The sequence below is a fragment of the Amia ocellicauda genome, chromosome 21 (genome assembly GCF_036373705.1).
Source record: "Amia ocellicauda isolate fAmiCal2 chromosome 21, fAmiCal2.hap1, whole genome shotgun sequence".
NCBI classification, from domain to species: Eukaryota; Metazoa; Chordata; class Actinopteri; order Amiiformes; family Amiidae; genus Amia; species Amia ocellicauda.
Genome location: NC_089870.1, coordinates 16177731 through 16198302, shown reverse-complemented (window position 1 = coordinate 16198302; position 20572 = coordinate 16177731). Strand labels below are relative to the sequence as shown.

The following is a 20572-nucleotide window of genomic DNA, read 5'->3' as shown; positions in this document are numbered from 1 at the left end:
ACAAAGCTTCTTCTGGTGGGGGCAGCAGCAGTAGTGACAGCTGAGGGAGACGGTGAACGTCCTCTTCCGCCGGAAGTCGCGCCGCCATAGAGTGGGAGCTGGGAGTCCAGCCTGTGCGACAGTTCCCCCACTGTCTTATTCAGAGATGCGATCCCGTCCACTTCCTGAGTGCCTCGCTCTCGGGAACCTTCGTCTGGGGGAGCGCGCTCTCCTCCTGGGGGAGTGCCTGCGAGGAGGCGGAGAGGGGGAGACAGACTGCACCCTCGCTGGTGAAGCTCGGGAGGAAGACAAACGCCACCTCCCTGGAGAGACACTCGCCGGGGTTCCGCACGGAGCCAAGCCCAATGATCTGGACTCTGGGATAGTCAGCAAACTTGTCAAATTTGCAGATGATACTGAAATAGGTGGCTCAGCAGATACAATCTCAGCAGCACAGGTTATTCAAAGGGGATAATATTAAGTTGTGGGTCGACACCTTGCAGATGAAATTCAATGTGGACAAGTGCAAGGTATTACATGAAGGTAACAAAAATGTCCACTATAATTACACTATGTGAGGAATAGAACCAGATGAAGTAATGCATGAGAAAGACCTTGTAACCCCCACCCCCAAATCACCGCTCTCCGGCTGTACCACCCCGGAGACGGGGGAAGCCACATACCCCTATAACTACAAACAACCCTCCCCAAACCAACTCAACAACACCCCACATATACACACGCACACACATAGACAGACAGGGTCTCCGAACTGACCCGCCCACCCTCCATACACACTTTTACAACCCCCCTATCCCGTAGACTGCTCTACTGGCAAACATACTGTCTCTAAGACAGACACCCACCAGGATCGCTACAGAATATATATTTTTTAACAAATATGTGAAGATTTTTATGATCTTTATCAATGACCATTGGCTCAGAATAAAGCAAAAGGACACAGTGGAAATTTCCCAGCTCTTATCACGCCTCCTGATGGGAATGTATTCATCCTGCCAGGTAGCCAATGCTTCTCCTCCCTCCAGCAAACTGCCAACACCCTTTCCAAGAGCAAGCCAAGGTAGATAACTAAATCCTATTGTTTGCAAATCATCTCAATTTCACTACCAAAATAATGAAAATAATAAAGATGTTGCTATTGTCAATGCCTTGCAGTAATACATCTGGGGAAAAGTAAGATGTTGATACAACCCAAGATAAGGCGGGCTTTAAAAGCCCCTGGATCCAGACACCAAAACACAAGAGCTGGGACGACAGCACTGAAGAACAATGGCTCCTGCTCTGTTCCTGTTCGCTCTCAGATCTACACTGACCTGGGTGGTGAGAAACGGCTTTTTAAAAATATATTTGATAATATTTATCTTTCACCAAATTATGTATAATGTTAACATCTTTTATGAATGCATTAATTATTGCAAAGCTTATGTACAATATATTAATCGATAATAATATATATAGGTTAAACATTATCAATGACAAAACATTATTAGGCTTTATCTGTACATTTAATAGCAGACTAATAAGACAAAACTCTACAGAGAGTTGTATTGTATTATCATTATGTGACAGAAAGCACATTAAATACATGATAGGAAAAAGGAAAGTCAATTTTGCATTTCTTTAAGCCAGTGTCCATCTATAAAGTAGGACACTGCAGCTGACTCTCACTGTTCTCACAACTCTCACAGGCAGTAAGCCCCTGGACATCTGGCAACCTTGTGGAAGCTGTGGACAATAATGGACAGTGCCTCTGCGATGTGTCCCTGCCTACCACGACCTTCCCAACTCACACAATGGACCGGCTGGATCAGACATCAGTACGGATTAGTCGCACAATGGAGTTGGAGACAAGCAAGGTAAAAATATAACAACCTACAGGTACATTTATTTGTGATTGGTAATTCACAACAGGTGAAGTTCACACATCAAATACATGTCAAGAACTTATGTAGCTTGAATACATGAACAGAGGGAACACAAACCTAGAACGATGTGTCAGTACAGAAGTGCTGAGGTGCTGAGTTCTCCCCGTCTGTAGGTTGAAGGCTATGAAAGCAAACTGATCATCTACACTGAGAGGCTGGGGAACCTGACGTTGCGTGTGGAAGTGATGGAGAAGGATCCGAAAAAACACACTGAGCTGGAGTTGGAGAATCTGAAGATTGAGATCAAGCAGGTGGAAGCACTTATCACTGAGCTGAGGGGATCTGTCCAGACTTCTTCACCCACATTTCACACCCTGCAAGCAGAGGTAATGTAAACGCACACCTGGAGGAAAACACAAAGGGTCCCGATCTAACACTTTCATTCTGATCACTTGTATATTTTCCTTAATGTAGAAATATGCACATATATTCTCTTAGACTTGCATTATATCTCTCTTCCATAAATGCTTGGGCCTTATCTTACTTAATTCCACTACATATTAATTGTTTTTCTTTTTGGTTGTGTTCAATCTGCACATTAAACCAGCATCTACCCAACTCAAGTCCTGATGCACAGAACGTCTCACCTTTGTCTCTTCCTGTAGATCCACAACGTGACGACCTCACTGATGCAACTGGAGAGCTATGACAAGAACAAGGTGCTGGAATTGCGTCGGAAGTACGCTGAACTGCAGGAGGATGTAATAGAGTGCGAGGAGCTGCGGGATGAATCCTTCACACCTGAGATCGGTAACCATCTCTTTTTTGGACCTGTAGTTTTCCCTTGGGCATTTTACACATTTACAACTCATCCTTTGCAGTATGGAAATACACAACTGTATCAATCTTAATAAAATACAAGCATATATCAGTCCTTTTGAAAGAAAGTCCAGTTATACCTCTTTCCTGCGTGTACGGTAAGGTGTGCTTTCGTGCATTTAAATTTGAAATTTGACAGCCAAACCTATAAACATCTACTTTCAGTTACCTTTGCTAAAATAAATGCTATGCTCTTTTTCCCCCTGTATTTTTTAATCATATAAATCTACTGAATTATTTTTCACATGGCATATAATATATATAATCTCAACATAACTGTTTTTACTTTGGGTTAAATTATACTATATGTGTGTTTTCTCCATTGTAGGATCCTGTAATCATGGAGGCATTTCTAACATCAGCATGCCATATATAGTCCAGCTAAATGCACATGTCAGTGAGAGTTACCTTTATGGAGGATGGGGAAAAGATTCAAAGCCGAAGCCTGGATTTCAGGAGATGTACTGGTATTCAGGGTATACTAGCCCCTACACCTACAACCTGTACCTGTACTCAGACTACACCAACCTGCTCTTAAGAAAACAATTTAAATATTTTGATAACGACCATAAGGGGTATGGCAATAATGACATAATGCATGGGAATTACTACTATTATAACTGCTATAATACTGGAAATCTGTGCAGAATGAATGCAACGACGTTTGCGGTCGAGACCAGAGTGTTCCCTGATGCTGCCTGGAACAACAGGTTCTCCTACAGTTCTGCCACGTACCAGGATTTTGACTTTGCAGCCGATGAAAACGGGCTGTGGGTCATTTATGCAACAGAAGCCAGTAAGGGTAACATGGTCCTATCCAAAATGAATGTAGATGCCTTTTCAGCACAGCAGACCTGGGTGACAAATGTATTTAGGCGGAGAGTGAGCAATGCTTTCATGGTGTGTGGCGTTCTGTATGCCACGAGACAAATGAATCTTTACACTGAGGAGATATTCTACAAATTTGATACTAAGACAGGTAAGGAGAGTTATATAAGCATTCCTTTCAATAAGCAATATGAAGGATTTGTGTACCTTGATTACAACCCTGCGGATCAGAGGCTATACATGTATAGCAAAGGCTACTATATCTATTACAAAGTTAAGTTCCAAAAATTGCAGCAACAGGTTTAAATATCAATATATTCTCAAGAGTGACTTGTTTTCACATATCTACAATAAGACACATCAGTGATTACAACTGTGTTATTCCTTGAATGAATAAATGAAATATGTAAGCATCTAAACTTGTCTGAGTCTGTTTCTCACAAACTAATAAAAACACACCTACTTTAATATACACACAGTGGGTCTTATAAGCGAATGTAAAATAATTTTAGCATCTTCATTAAAATAGGAGCTACATAGTAGAAAAGAAAATTATACAAAATGTTTGCAACCAAATAAAACAAATAAGTGGAAATATAAATTCAAGTTAGGAACAGTTGGTTTAAGTCTACAGAAAATGAACCCTGCTCTTAAAGAGGGACTACATTTACTGAGCTGGCTTACTAGGCTGTATCATGCCTTTGGCTTCAAATCCCTTAATTTAATGAGCAGCACATACAAATAGAAATCAAATTAACTCCTGAAGTGTACAAAAATATAATTTAATTTATTTCTTTATTACTCAGATTTGAATGTAAGGTGTTTTTGTTTGATTTTTGATCTTCAGAAATAAAATCTGGGAACAGCAAGACAGGGAGATCCAGACCTGTAAGGATGATGTGTGACAGTGTCATTGTTTCTGTCATTGACAGCCTTCATTTGAATGTCTTTCCTAATATTAAGTAATAATATTAATGTAATTTTAAGCAACTTACTCCAACAATTACACATGGGGTTCACACTTCATCACTTTTACACAATGATATTCACTAGGAAATTGTTTAATTTAGTAAACAGTTAAACCAAAAATACAGTTTAAACGTTATCAACACCCCCCCCCCCCCCCCCCCACACACACACACACACACACACACACACACACACAAACATTTATTTACTTTACAATTAGGTACAAGTACTTTACAATTAAGATTAAACATAAAATATTACATGTTGTGCACCCGGGATTCCTAATGTGAGAGGCAAAGCAAACAGGAACCCACCCGTGCTTCCGTGCCTTCCGTTTTGAATGTCACATTTTTCAAGTTTTAACTTTGAGTTATACATTTGCTGGACTAAGGACTAGCAAATATGGATATTCAGATTTTGTTTTGTAAAAGTTACTTCACACTGGCAAGTGATTTAATGCAGGATTTACATTGCATTATGTTAAGAACATTATTTATAGATTAAGTTTATGTAGGCCTATGTAGGCCTATGTAGGCCTAACACCGGAGAGACATGATTCATAAAGTGGTGGGAGGAGAACAGCAAGGATAGGCTTCCCTTAATCCACGTCATCGCTGTCTGGCTCCAGCCAAAGGGCAGCAACACAAATTAAGGTCCGTCTGAACACAGCAATGAACGGCAACTAACTCAGGTCTCAAAGCGCAAGTTCCGACTCCTGCTCTAAACATGTGCTTTCTATTCATGTTTCCACTTTGAATTATTGTACATAACACTGTTCTGGGTGTCCTTGCCAGATCTCTCTGCCCGATTCTTTCTCTCACTACATTGTTGCTGATCTCTGTCTCTCTGATCTCTGGTCTTAACTCTCAGTCTCCTGAATTTTCTCTCTGGTCTCTCATCTCACATCCTTGGCTCCCTTCTACCTGCTCTCTCGGGGCTTTTTAATCTATTCATTCAAATTGAACACACCTGTATCTGCACAGAAGCCCAAGTCTGCCTGCCAGCTCGTAGTCACCCAACACTCTGTAATTGATTTGTTTCCTCATGGACTGTCTACAAGCTGGGCCCTCCAGACACCGCAGCCAAAGTGCATCCAAATGCCAAGTAAGTCCAGTAGGGTTCTCCTGGAAACACAACCAGGTCCTTCCTGGTTCCACTAGTCCTTCTGGAATCTCCACTTTCAGCAGAGTTCCCACATGAATATTACCACGTAAGAGTGAGTGACGCCATTGTGCAATCCACCAAAGCAGTAGGGATTACTTCCCCCTCAAGGTTGACCAATTCCACTCCAGGTTCATGTGTTGCTCTGCCACTTGTCCTGTAACAAAATAACACTTGAGTCGTTTATAATGTACAATGTACAATTTAGCTCCCATGTGGACTTCATAAAGGGCATCAGAGTTTCTGAAGGTAGGGTGCTTTAAACTGATGCTGCAGCTTAGGAGTCTTCCCACACTTCCCAGCATAGTCTCCCACCCACACCCCCTCTCCCTCCAAATAATTCTGTGAACTCACACATAAATCCTTCCACTCCTTCTGGCTATTAGAAAATGCACCCTTCAAGGTTATATAACCAGTACAAACATCAGTAGGCAGCCCCCAATAAATATCTCTGGCTTTGAAGAACCTCAAGATCCTCAATTATTGCTATGTATTCCATTAATTAAATTCAGCAGCTGCCTCAAATTGATCAAGCAAATCTAACCAATCATGTCCCTAAAGTGAAAAGGTCTCTAGCATATAAACAGGCCTACATACCAGACTACACAAACCCGAGGGTTGTGCTACATTAGTGTAGTGTAGTGTAGCTTTCGTAAGGATTGGACCAGCTCAGCGAAGAGAATGAGACCAAGGAATTTAAGGAAACATAGATTAATATTAATACATTTAGTTATTTAGGAATCTGAAATACATAAAAATAAAAGAGGGAAAGCCTGGATCATGTTGTTCCAGTGGGTCCAGTGTGGGATCAAATCTTCTGCATGTAATTAAAGAATGTAGATACTGGGTGGCACGAGTTCCATCTCCTAAAAATAACCTGATCTGTATGTTAAAAACAGGGTATTCAGCCACAGGTTCTAATTACCGTTACAATACATACACTCTTGGCTGTATAATAGTCACAGTTTCAGATGACATACAAATGATTTAAAGGTAACTGTTAAGTATCCTTATTAATATAACAACGTCTATATCTGTTTTCAGTGTAACAAGTAACCTCTTTTTACAATTACTATCTTTTATTATTTCTTTTGTACAGCATTGTTTTCTTTTATCAATGTATTTCCTTCAAGAAACAAACCTCCGTGTTTAAAACGGTCTACTGTCTAACTTACAGCATCAAATGTCTTAATAATAAATCATTTCAGATTTCACAAACTTTAATTTACAAAGTTTTAGATTTCTCTAAACTTAAATTCACTTATATAAAAGTGACCAAAAATATACTTGAAATATACATGAAATACAGTACTTTGTATGAATAATATAAACCTGTATTAATAATATAAACCATATGAATACTATAATTTCATATTACCAACATAAACACTACTCTGCTTGAGCATGTGAAATATGCTTTGCTTACTGTGTCTCCTTTTTATGTGAGCTGGGTTGTGACAAATGGGGGCTCGTCCGGATGCTTCGTATGGGGCTTTGATTCCCTGGAATAGTTTGTAGGCATGTGTATGTAAGTTTCATTGTTACTTTGGTTGACGCTATCGTTTGTATTATAATTTTCTAGTTACCTTTGTACATGTGACTGCTTGGTGCTCACATGTGGGAACCAGTAGCTTAGTAACTTTGGTTTTGGTGTTACATAGGCGGCTGCGTTACTTGTAAGTGTGTGGTAATACCTTCACCTCACAATTCCCCAGTTCGCTGCCAGAGGTCACTGTTCCCAGAGTTTTAAACAGCCTTCCTGACATTCCATTCCTCACCACCATGCGCACCTGTTCCAGCATTCCCAGTCCCTCATTGGTCCAGCTCTTCATCCACTGACAACTGCCCTCCTCTGATCCACCTATATAAACCCCCTTTGTTTCCCACACCTATTGTGAAGTCTTGTTTGTCCTTAGCAACATTACTGAGCATTTACCATAGTTATAGATCTCCCATGCTTCTGACCCTTGCTTGTTTTTTGTACCTTTGCCTTTTGGAATTTCCTCTGACACTCTGGTAGCCTGATCATTAGACCTGTGCTCCGCACTTGGATCCTGTACACCCCTGCTACACAACTGTGACAGGTGCATTGTTGGTGCTAATTGTTTGGCAGCTACATGTTAACTTTGGTTGGTTATGTGTTTGAAACACACATTTGTATAGCATATTTGTTTATTTATTGATGCTGTTAGACTCACCTTTGGGTTTGGCAGAGGCAAGTTGTTTTGTTTGTGTGCTTGTTGGAGAGGGGAGTGTGTTGTTCGTCTGGTGTACAGCAAGGAGAGATTGGGGGGTATTTATTTTCTCCCCTGATAGGCATAGTGGCGTGTTCCTGGGGGTGGGAATTGGAAAGTAGTTTATTTTCATTTTTGTGGTGATAGCAGTTAGAGCAGATGTCTCTGTGGCACATCCATGTCTGGGTGTTGGTCGCCAGTAAGCTGGTCCCTTCTTCCTTGCTACCAGGCTAAAGTGCATAAGTACCCACTGCAAAGTCACCGAAGACTAGGGATGAGTGAGTTTTGGGGTTTTGGGGAAGCTCTGTGTTTGTCTCTCCTGCTGTGTCCTGTGGGTTCAGTGCTGTTACCTCTTTGTTCGGTTTGGAGTGATCAATAGGGGGGAGAGCATGGCTTTCTTTTTCATCCATAGTAAGTCCCAACCTATATTACCTATATATATTGAATATTGATTAATTTATTAGTGTTCCATCTGCTGCTTTAGCATTACACAAAGGATCAATTGTTGAAACTCGCTGAACATTATGCTATTGATATTAATGATAAAAGGCTTAAAGATAATGTTGAATCAATATTAAAGGCTAGTCTGGTTGAGTCTGGGGTGTGTACCTGTTATCCCCGGCTCTAGCCCAGGTTTGTCATTACTGGCTTGCTTGTTACAACTAGAGCATGAAAAAGAAAAGAAAAGAAAATGGAGCAAGCAAAAAGTCAGAGGGAGTTGGGTTTAGAGACATTAAAACATTAAACAGAACAGGCTAAACTAAAATTACAGCATGAACAACTAGACTTGGTTAGAGTTGGCAAACTATCAGGGTACTATCAGACTATTTCGAGGGCAATTTCATGCCCCCTATGGGTGTGGCTGGTGCCCTACCCTATGATGTGACTGGCAATTTATGTCTCTTGCCCAAATTTTATGAGAGGGATCCTGAGACTTTCTTTTCTCTATTTCAGGGAGTGGCAGATTCTAGGAGTTGGCCTGACACAGGCCGTACATTAATGCTTCAATGTGTGTTGATGGGGAAAAGCTCAAGAGGTGTATTTGGCTCTTACTGTGTCGGGAGGCACTACCCTGACTCGTAAAACAAACAACAAAGTAAATAATAATACAATAATAATAATAATAATAATAATAATAATATTGAATGTCCTCAATACCTTGAACTGAGGTCCTACTCCAACTAGGTTCAATATAGCTCTCTCTTCCTATTGCTCTGTAGGCTCTTCTTCTACTGGTAGCCCCGCCCACCATTGTCATATACAGCAAGACATTCTATGAACTTGAGTGGATACCGTAATTACATAATTACGATAAATAAACAAAGTCATGTACAAACTATATGTAAACAGGCATAATAATTAATCATAGTACAGATGTATAATATTTTGAGTTCAACAAAACATGGCATTACATGTTTATGCCTCAACCACAAACAGTAGTGCCCATTCCTTAAACACCAATGGTACCTTCTGACCCCAGTTGGACCGCCCATGCACGGCGTGAGGAAAACACGATTAAGTCAGCACAGAAGCTGATGCGTGGTTTGACCCTGTATGGACGCCATACCCGGAAGTCGGAGACAACAAACAAACACGGATTCAGACAGACAGACAGAGCGCTCCACAACAAATAAGTACAAAAGTACAAATTCTCTTTGCCCTTATCTGGATGGTGGACTTCATAGATGAGAGGACCCATCTTACAGAGGAGAGTATAAGGCCCCTGCCACTTTGCCAGCAGCTTATTGGTGGAAGAGGGCAGGAGGAGCAGGACCTTCTGTCCAGGCTGGTATTCCCGGTGTCGGGCATGCTGGTCATACCACTGCTTCTGGACCTGCTGAGCTTTCTGTAGGTTTACCCTGGCTCCCTCTTGATACTTCTCCAGGCGGTCTCTCATTTGCAGCACATACTGCACAATGCCCTTTTCTGACGAGATCGATTTTGGTGCCTCCCAGCTCTTCCGCAGTAGATCCAGCGGTCCGGCAATACACCAGCTCAAATGGGGAGAACTCAGTGGATGCTTGAGGCACCTATCTGTAAGCAAAAAGCAGGAAAGGTAGCCACTTGTCCCAGTCCTTACCCGTGTCCGCGACGAATTTCTTCAACATGTTCTTGGGGGTTTGGTTGAACCGTTCGACAAGACCATCGGTTTGGGGGTGGTAGGGGCTTGTCTTCATGGCAGTGATACCCAACTGTTGGTGTAGTTGTTTCATCAGCCGCGACGTGAAGTTGGTGCCCTGGTCGGTCAGGTTCTCATCTGGGATACCAACCCTGGAAAACGGCTGAACCAGCACACTGATGACTTTGGGGGTAGTAATGGATCGCAATGGAAATGCCTCAGGGTACCTGGTAGCATAGACACAGACCACCAGGATATACTGGTGCTGGTCCTCTCCAGGGGTCCCACAATGTCCATATCAATGTGTTGGAAAGGAGTGGTGATTACCGGCAGTACACGGGGCTCTCTTGGACCTACGGAGAGCACTTGTTTTCTGACAAACAGGGCATGTAGTGCAGTAGGACTGTACGTCAGTGTACATGGAGGGCCAAAAGAAAAGTGAACTTAGGTAGGTTTTCTGGTGTGCTAGGTGTCCTGACCATGGGATGTTGTGTACTAAGTGTAGAACAAGTGGTCTACAACAGGTGGGCACAACTAAACTCTTTCCCTCAGTGCACTAACATATAGTACACCATCTTCAATAACAAACCCCTCCTCACAGTGTTTCACAGATTTGGCTACCCCCCACATGCTTTGTCAAACAATGACTTCAAAGACGTATCTGCATCTTGTAAGACTGCAATATCTTCAGGGACCTTCCATTCGCTGACCTCAAGCCCTGCTGTGGTGACAGCAGAAACAGGGGTACCAGGTACACAGACTATCACATAAGTCTGGTAATGGCTGCAAACCTGCTTTTGCTTGGGCACGGGTAAGCACAGGACATGCAACATTAACTTTTGGAGAGTCCTCAACCTTAGGTTTTTGCAGCAGTTCACGGCACACTGGCAAGTCCTTCCCCAAAAGCATGTCAGCAGGTAAACCCTCAACCACCCCAACATTCAACAAGTATAACTGTTCATTGAGCATTACTGTTACCTCTGCAGTGGGTTATACCTTCTGATCCCCATGTACACATTGAATGAGAGTAGTTCTCGCATAATCCATACTGCTGTCTGGCACATGACATTTTTTTTTTATGAGAGAGACACTGAGCTTCCAGTGTCTAAGAGTGCACACACTGACTGCCCATTAACAACCACTTGGCAAAAAGCTGTGCACAAAGTAGAGTCATCCCACCCCATGTCCCTGGGGCTATCTCCCTCCCTTGGCACATAGGTAGGGCATTACCAAGTACAAATAGTGGCCACTACTAGTATTGAAAGCTGTTTTCCACTCGCCTACTTCATGTCTGCAAATCAGGTTATAAGCGTTGTGTAAATCCAGTTTTGTAAAGAAGCGAGCTCCCTGAACTTGTTCTAGAGTGGCTGGTACCAATGGCAAGGCATATCAATATTTCATGGTCATGTCATTGAGACCCCTGTAGTCTATGCAGGGTCTCAGTCCCTGCATCTTTTTTCTCTATAAAGAAAAAGCTAACAGCCACAGGGGAGGTAGAGAGATTAACAATTCTGAGCTCCAATGCTTCCATGGCTTGGATTTGGGGAGAGAGAATGGATAGATACGTCCTCTGGGAGGTGTAGTTCCTGGCAGGATGTCAATGGCACAGTCCCAGGGGCAGTGAGGAAGTAGACAGGTGGAATTAGATTTACTGAAAACAGCAACAAGATCTTGATATTCCAGAGGAATCCCGGAAGCCTCTGAGAGGGCAGGGCTCTCGATGTGAGTGGCATGACAAGGGAGAGAGAGACAGTGGGAGAAACGTTGCTTTCCCCAAGATATCAGCTCATTGGTTTGCCAAGAGATAACTGGGTCATGGTAAGAAAGCCAGGGAAAACCAAGAATAAGTTCGTCCCGGGGGAGTCTATGACCTTTAAAGAGAGCTGTTTCGTGTAAAGTAAGCCGAGTTTCAGAACAATCGGCACTGTCCGTAGGGTGATGAGACTTGAGCCAATGGGTTGGTCATTGATTGCCCGAATGCACAGGGGTGGATTACAAAGAATAAGGGGAATGCCTAAGCGCTTTACAGTAGCTCTATTGATGAAATTGCCAGCTGAACCTGAGTCTATTAATGGAGAAACATTGATTGTTTTGGTGCCCCATTTAAGTGTCAACGAAATGGAACATTGGGAATGAGACAGGAGAGGGCACTGATCAGGAGTGATGCTGACGTCAGTGGGAACAGAGAGAGCTCTGGGGCTAGCTTGGCAGACCACCCGGATGTGTCCGGGCTGGCCACAGTGCAGACACAGGCGATGCATTAGCCTCCTTTGCCGTTCTTCAGGTGAAAGTCGAGTGTGGCTGAGTGGCAGGAATTTGGATACGGGTGCAGGACTTGACTGTGGGGATTGGCATTTTCTGGCTCTGAGCAGGTTGTCCAGTCACATGACAAGCTGAAATGGATGAGAAAGGTTGTCAGGGACCGGGTGAGCTCCACCTGCTGGGACCAGACCAGCCAGACCAGCTGCTGCCCACTGAAGAGCTTCCCCAGTAAGTAGGGAAATGAGAAAAGCTATCTTAGCCTCATCATTGGGGAAGGAAGTGGGTAGATGGGCAAAATACAGTGAACATTGAAGTAAAAACATCACAATGGTCCGGAGAGCCACCATATTTATCTGGGATGGAAAGTCTGACAGGTCTGACTTCAGTGACAGGAGTATCCGCAATAGCCACCACAGGGAGAGTGGTAGGTGGTGCCCATCTTTATGTCGGAGAGAAAATGTTTAGGTGAAACTAAGAGAGACACAAACATTTAAATAGTGCACACCACAGAACATGTATTGCACTTTAATGTACACTGAAATAGATTTAGTAATACATACAAATTTAAATTGTACACTGTGCACATTAATAAAGACTAATAAAGACTTTAAGTTAAAAAAAAATACCCACACCATAAATACTCAGTACTGAAAATACTATATTACACGGTGCACATTAAAACACAAAATGTATTTCTTTTTAAATACAATACTTTAAAAATTAATTAGCTGACAACTGTCTACTGTAGTAGTTAACTACTAATCATTATCATCATTTGGATGGCAACTGCAGTAGCCTAGCTATCAAAGTGATGATACCACATCACCAACATAAAAAAAAAAGATTATTACTTAATCTGATTGAGGTGGATTATTGCTTTATATATAATAGTTAATTGCTCACAAAGTTATGACTGTTTAAAGTCCCACTACTTGGAATACACAAAACGGTTGTTCTCCCTCTCGGGTCTTAGTTTATTGCACTGGAGACGAGCTGCTGTTTACCCGCAGCCATGCAAAGGGCAAAGGAGTGTCTTATGCATTACGCCTCAGCTGCCCCTCCCCACTAGTTCATGTACGCTGTGCAAAAGCGCTCGGTTGGATTTTTTTTTTTTTTTAAATATTATTTATGTCATATTTTAGGGGCCCTTTGATATTCTGGGGCCCTAGGCAACCGCCTAGTTCACCTGTACGTCAGGCCGGTCCTGCTCTTCATTCTCTCTCAGGAGAGCACCCTGTAAGGACAACGCAGTGTGAGTGACCGCTGGGTCCATAGTACTGGTGAAGTCTTCTGTCATGTGCGGGACTAATGCTGGTCTGGGAAGGGGTGTTAAGAAACAGGTCAAAGGGATATGAGAGGAATTTTAAGCATGCTATCAAGGTTAAAAGGGAACTCCAATAGACATTTTCCAAAAGGCAGGCAAAAGTGCATTCGATCAGCAAACAATAAATTCACAATAAATGAGGGAACAGAGGGATATAAATACACAGGACTGAGGGAGCAGATAACAGAGCAGTGGAGTGCTGGACCAATGGGAGGGAAGAGTGACAATTCAACTCAATGCACATGGGATTATGGACTGTGCTGCCAGAGACAGGACTAGAATTCGGGTGATGATGACCCTCTGGTGGCGAGAGGAGAACCTGACCTGAAGTCTTGAAGGTGTTGTTCCAGTGGGTCCAGTTATGGATTAAATCTTCTGCATGCAATTAAACAATGTAGATGCTGGGTGACTCGCCATTCCCTGTCTGGAAAAGTGCCATCTCCTAAAAATACCTCGACCTGTATGTTAAAAACAGGGTATTCAGCCACAGGTTCTAATTACAGTTACAATACAACCAATGTTGGCTGTATAATAGGTCACAATTTCAGATGACATACAAATGATTTAAAGGTAACCGGTAAGTATCTTTATTAATATAACAAGCATCTATGTCTGTTTTCAGTTTAACAAGTAACCTAAGTAACCTCTTTTTACAATTACTTCATTGTTTCTGAAAAACACTGTTTTCTTTTATCAATGTATCTCTTTCTTTTCAAATGTGGAAGGAAAGTTCAAATTTCTCTCTTGAAAGGCTTAACTGCATGTGTACTTAAGGCAGATAGGTGAAGATTAGGGTCAGGCCAGAAGGTCTCTTGACATCTGTTTGAATTAATATGTGCATCTGGGAGACAATATCAAACTGTGTGACTTAAGTGTCTTTTCCCTTATCTATATTAGCCTGGGAACTGTCATCTCTAAAGAAATATATTCTGCTTAGCCTGCTTAAAGGTAACATAGAAATGACTTAATTATAAACCGATCTTTGTATACTCTTTGTGCATAAATGCCTTTGACTTTTTGTATCGAGTCCGAGCAACTTTGTATTGTTTTCAATTCACTGTTCAAACGTGTTTAAAACCATAAAACTGTCTACTGTCTAACTTACAGCATCAAATATCTTTATAATAAGGCTGTTCTTGGCATCCTTGCCTGATCTCTCTGCCCGCTTCTTTCTCTTGCTACATTGTTGCCAATATCCGGTCTCAGTAGCGTTTGATCCCAGCAGTCTAAACGCTCGACCAGCTCCGGCATGCACTGTGGCGGTGTTTGTTTTAGAGGCAGGGGGCAGAAAAACACCCTTCACCTCAGTGGAGCAGATAAGGGAACACTTCCCTACTTCCTGTATTATGAGTAAAATATTGTCAAAATGAACACTAAATGGCTTGCAATTTTATGTTAGCAAAAATATATAATTGTATTTTTATAATGCAAGTGTGTTGGTTTTACTTGTTAGGATAATTTGTAATGAGATAAAGCTCTGCGTTCTGAAGGACTAATGTAATATACACATATAATTAAGTTTGGACTTATGTGCTAGTGCGGTGGTGTTGGTGTCACAGAGGATACAACTCAGGGTCTCTTAAAACATGATTTTTTTGCACTGTGTGTTCCTTTTAAAGTATGAGGTATTTATTAGGTATTTACTAATAGTCTTATATTCACTGTGAGTCTTCCTTTAATTGATCAGTTTTATTGAATAATAAATAATATTTTTATTGCGTTTGCACTAATGATATAATTATGTTTGCACATGGGGTTGTGGTGATTCGCCCACAGTCCGCACTGCCAGGGACTGGAAACCCGCCTGATTGGTTGCCTCGCATATCAGCCCTACATTTTTTAATTACTTGTCTCTCTCCAGAGGGCTTTATAAGCCAGTAGCAACTGGTGTTCAGGAGATCCTGTCCATGATTCAAAGCCATTAGGATTGCATGCTGTGAGCAGGGGGTGCACAGCGCAGCGCAGGTCTCTGCGTTTACCTGTGGAAGCAGAGTTTGATCTTTCTGTTTGTCTGAGGTGCAACACAGAGCTGTCTAAGTGATTCAGGGAATGACTGGGATCCAGTGCAGGTGGATGTGAGCAGGGGATAGGACAGAGTTTCAGGACATAACCAACTATATCTAAATTTAATGTATACTATTTTGTAAACCCCTCCTTGTGTACAGAGTAATAGCCTTAGACTTCTTGCCTTGAGCTATACCTATTGTGTGGTTTGTTTATTCACTGTTAAAAATGAACAGTTGCTATTTCTTACCTTTTGCTTGTGTTGGTGTGCAGAGATAAAGCAATCCTGGTGTGGGGCAATACTGGGGAGTCCCGCAGCTCAATAACTTGGGGTGGCATAGTCGTGAGTTGTCGCCTCCTAGTGAAGGTCACACAAAGCAGGCAGCAGACATGTAACTGGAGCATACCCTTTCCCAACTTCCCTTATTTTAAATAAAACATTGTTAAAATTAACACTAGATGGCTTGTTATTATATAGTAGCAAAAGTATATACTTGTATTTTTATTTAAAATGCTTAAGTTGCGAACAAAGGCAAGTGTATGTGAGGACCCCTGTGGCAGCTCAAAGTTGATCCTGATCCAATAGCAGTGTAAACATGACACCACTGAGCAGGATCAAATGTTCCGATGCATTTGATCCACTCAGAAATGGCAGTGTAAACACACCTAATAATGACCATTAGCTCAGAATAAAGCAATAGGATACCGTGCCTTCTGATGGGAATGTATTCATCCTGCCAGGTAGCCAATGCTACTCCTCCCTCCAGCAAACTGCAATCACCCTTCCAAGAGCAAGCCAAGGTAGCTGAATGAATCCTATTGTTTGCAAATCATCTCAATTTCACTAGCACAATAATGAAAATAATAAAGATGTTGCTTTTGTCAATGCCTTAAGACCTCAAACAGAGAACTACAGGATGTTGATATAACCCAAGATAAGGCGGGCTTTAAAAGCCCCTGTATCCAGACACCAAAACACAAGTGCTGGAAGGACAACACTGCAGAACAATGGTTCCTGCTCTGTTCCTGTTTGCTCTCCTCAGATCTACACTGGCCTGGGAGGTGAGAAACTGCTTTCAGATGTTCATTTTTAATTTTAATTTTAAACTGTACTAGAGTAACTCCTTGTTACAACTTACATATATTCAGTTATTTCTGTAAGCAGAGGCAGAGGATTACATGTCATGACCCTCCACATAAATTCATATTACAATGAGTAACCTGATTAATCCATTAAATGACCTTTCCATTAAAAGTGGGGATAAAATAAAAAATAAAAAACTGTCTCAGTAAATTTTGTTCCGGTTTGGAGAGGAATGTACAGGAATCTTTGAGTTTTTAAATGTTTTAATAATGGAGATAAACATATCTCTTTTTTTATAAATGCTCTGGCCATTTTGGCAGCAACGAGATGTCCTGCAATTAAGTAATTCTAAATGAATGTTTAAGTATTCATGTTTTGAATTAAGTAATTAAAAATCTGTCATAGTATGTTAAAATCTGTAACGATACTGTGAAAATTAATCTTAATCTTATAAAGCTACTGGTCACATACAAGTGATGCTCGTGCTCAACCCTGTATAACCACACACCATTTCCAGCCCATAGACCACTGGGGCTCTGGCAATGTGACTGCAGGTGCGGACGAGAACGGACAGTGTGTCTGTAAAGTGTTCCTGCCAGACACTAGTTTTCCAGGTGACAAAGTGGAACTCCTGCAAAAAACATCAATGGAGCTTAGCCAGAAAGTGGAGCTGGGATTGAGCAAGGTATAAAACTGTTAATATCCATACCTTAAACTTACCAGCACTCAAAACATCATGTATAACTTCCAAAAGTATGAAAAAAGCTACAGAATAAAATATGTGCATATTTGTTTTACAAATCATACTTATATCAGGTAATGATGATCATGCAATTATGCAAGTGTGTTTATGATGGTTTATGTTTTTGCTACCATAATACCTTTGTTGTCCCCTAACCCTAATTCCTTTGTGATGGGGGTTGATATCAAAGCAGAGCAGAGGCACTCTGTGTAGTGAGGTGATCACTTTTTCACTGTGTTTCTGCAGCTCGAACTACATAAAAGCAAACTAGTCATCTACGCCCAGAAGATGGCGCAACTGGCGATGCGTGTGGAGATAATGCAGGGCCAAGCTGCCCAGCACACAGAGCTGGAGTTTGAGCTGCTGAGAATTGAGCTGCAGCAGATGATGACACTGATCACCCAGTTGAAACAATCTGTTAATTCTTCCTCACCTATATTTGACACCTTGTATGTAGAGGTAAGAAAAAAACAATTGATATCCGTATATAGGTAAATGTGTGTGAATTACCTACAATACAACTTGATATTCACAGCATATAGTTTCATGCCTGCATCCACGAGAAACCCCTGGACTGTCGGACTTTGTTTTAATTACTATTATTATTATTTATATTAATACTGATATTATGTAGCGCCATGTACATTCTTCAGCCACATCAGCATCAATCATTATAATTAAGAGCTCTTCCAAATTCAGCTAAATTACATCAGATTACCAAATAATTTAACCCCTGAAACTCAAAATTGTTATTGCTTGTTGATTCCTTAGATCAGGAACATGACATTAGTGGTGAACCGGCTCGAGAGATACGACAAGAACAACCTGCTGGTGATGCAGCATGAGTTCACTAAACTGCAGAAGAAACTGGAGGAGTGCCAGAAGTGGCATGAAGAGTCTTCCAAACCTAATATTGGTAATGACTTCATAATAGTTGTTCCAAAGAACAAGTGGCCTTTAATTGCTACCGTGGTTTCATTTATGCATAAATACAGCACAGACACATGATGTAAGAATGCTTCCATTACCAGTAGCATACAAGTGCACCTCCATTCTGAGTAAACTGATAAGAATCAACCAAATTAAATGTTGGTCGCATCAGTGCAAGCTAGAAAAACAAATACACTTTTCATGATTTTATCCTAATTTTAATGATAACTTACAACTTACTTTACCTTGAAACCCACAATAAACTGACCAGTTATCTTGCACTTTTTTAATGCAGTTGTTAAGGATATATACATATGATTATCTCAGTAGCATTTGCACTTGAAATGCGAGTTTTTGGAAATTGGCGTGTGTTTCTCCTTGCTTTTGTAATTTTTATTTAATTTACTCATGTATTTGGGATTGACCCCGTCCTTCTCTGTGGCCAAAAACAAATATACGGTGCTGGTGAAACAAACAAAAAAAAGTCAGTGGCACCAGTTGAAAATATTAGTCTGGAGCCCTGCCATGAAGCCCTGACAACAATTCTAGATTTTTTTCTCTGTCATTGTGCGGTTGATCAATAATTTGGAATTTGGAACAATGAACCTGAAAACCAGGGACACAATGTATTCGATAAAGGCCTAAAAACATTACCAACAATATCTTATAATCTCTTTAAACGTCAGAATAACTACCATTGTTATAAACATTTGCCTATGCTATTTATATTTATTCTCACTGGAAATGCAGTTGTGTTGAGATTAATTATATTTTATATGTTTTCTCCATTGCAGGATTCTGTAATCACGCAGGCATTTCTAACATCAGCAAGCCATATATAGTCCAGCTAAATGCACATATCAATGAGGGATACCTTCATGGAGGTTGGGGGAAAGATTCAAAGCCAAAGCCGGGCTTTGAGGAGATGTACTGGTATTCAGGGTATACTACCCCCTACACCTACAACCTGTACCTGTACTCAGACTACACCAACCTGCTCTTAAGAAATCAATTTAAATATTTTGATAATACCCTGAAGGGGAATGGCATTAATAACATAATGCATGGGAATTACTACTATTATAACTGCTATAATACTGGAAATCTGTGCAGAATGAATGCAACGACGTTTGAGGTCGAGACCAGAGTGTTCCCTGATGCTGCCTGGAACAACAGGTTCTCCTACAGTTCTGCCACGTACCAGGATTTTGACTTTGCAGCCGATGAAAACGGGCTGTGGGTCATTTATGCAACAGAAGCCAGTAAGGGTAACATGGTCCTATCCAAAATGAATGTAGATGGTTTTTCAGCACAGCAGACCTGGGTGACAAATGTATTTAGGCGGAGCGTTAGTAATGCTTTCATGGTGTGTGGTGTTCTGTATGCCACGAGACAAATGAATCTTTACACTGAGGAGGTATTCTATAAATTTGATACTAAGACAGGTAAGGAGAGTTATATAAGCATTCCTTTCAATAAGCAATATGAAGTATTTGTGTACCTTGATTACAACCCTGCGGATCAGAGGCTTTACATGTATAGCAAAGGCTACTACATCTATTACAATGTAAAATTCGAAATGATATAGCAGCACATATGAGATGAAAATAGCTTTTAGGAGGCCTGTCTTGCTAAAAACGTCTGAATGTGAAAATTCAAAAGGGGCATATTTTAACAACTATTGCATCTATATAATGATGAAGAAATGGGTAAACACCTTTGTATGGTTGTGTAACAAACTATGCATATAATTGTCACAGATTTTCCTCACAGCAATAAATACAAATTTCAAGCATTACAAATTGTCAGTGTGTTTAAAAAATGTGTAGACAGACAGGTAAATGGGAAAATAGATGGATAGACAGATGGATGCTTTTGAATGTCTGCTATGTGAATCAGTCCGATAAGAACATGTGCCGACTTCTCCTCCGAAGGTTTTTCATACAGTACGTGCGTCTTTTTGCCTTCATACTTACACAAACACTTTATTCTGAGTTGAGTGTGTTCTTACTGAGCTGTGAGAGAATGAGTTGTCCATTACACATTTCTTTTACACCCATCATATCGTAGGATGACAGTTGGAGACAACCAATACTGTGTGTGGGTTTATCATCTGGCATTCATTTTCCCAAATTGCTTAATGAGCACCCAAGAAAAAAGCTGACCCTGCA

The 20572-nt window shown here is 41.1% G+C and overlaps 2 protein-coding genes across 2 annotated transcripts; both read left to right on the top strand.

Annotated features, from left to right (window-relative positions):
* Positions 1-145: 145 nt before the first annotated feature.
* LOC136717433 (olfactomedin-4) lies at positions 146-3991 on the top strand. The gene is made up of 5 exons (XM_066695054.1): positions 146-364; positions 1689-1856; positions 2039-2251; positions 2531-2675; positions 3073-3991. Exons 1-5 carry the CDS (start codon positions 146-148, stop codon positions 3876-3878), a joined length of 1551 nt encoding a protein of 516 aa, XP_066551151.1. The 3' UTR covers positions 3879-3991.
* A 12377-nt stretch (positions 3992-16368) lies between these two features.
* Positions 16369-20103, top strand: LOC136717432 (olfactomedin-4-like). Its single transcript, XM_066695053.1, has 6 exons — positions 16369-16446; positions 16689-16707; positions 17284-17414; positions 17718-17930; positions 18243-18387; positions 19196-20103. Exons 1-6 carry the CDS (start codon positions 16369-16371, stop codon positions 19987-19989), a joined length of 1380 nt encoding a protein of 459 aa, XP_066551150.1. The 3' UTR covers positions 19990-20103.
* Positions 20104-20572: the final 469 nt, after the last annotated feature.

What these genes read in the sequence shown, in the direction of transcription:
- LOC136717433 (XM_066695054.1), top strand. Translation starts at nt 146, where the DNA reads ATGCGATCCCGTCCACTTCCTGAGTGCCTCGCTCTCGGGAACCTTCGT. An exon ending in ATGATCTGGACTCTGGGATA is followed by an intron (nt 365 to 1,688) that starts GTCAGCAAACTT and finishes CAACTCTCACAG; the next exon opens with GCAGTAAGCCCCTGGACATC. An exon ending in TTCACACCCTGCAAGCAGAG is followed by an intron (nt 2,252 to 2,530) that starts GTAATGTAAACG and finishes CTCTTCCTGTAG; the next exon opens with ATCCACAACGTGACGACCTC.
- LOC136717432 (XM_066695053.1), top strand. Translation starts at nt 16,369, where the DNA reads ATGTATTCATCCTGCCAGGTAGCCAATGCTACTCCTCCCTCCAGCAAA. An exon ending in TTGACACCTTGTATGTAGAG is followed by an intron (nt 17,931 to 18,242) that starts GTAAGAAAAAAA and finishes TTGATTCCTTAG; the next exon opens with ATCAGGAACATGACATTAGT. An exon ending in GTCTTCCAAACCTAATATTG is followed by an intron (nt 18,388 to 19,195) that starts GTAATGACTTCA and finishes TCTCCATTGCAG; the next exon opens with GATTCTGTAATCACGCAGGC.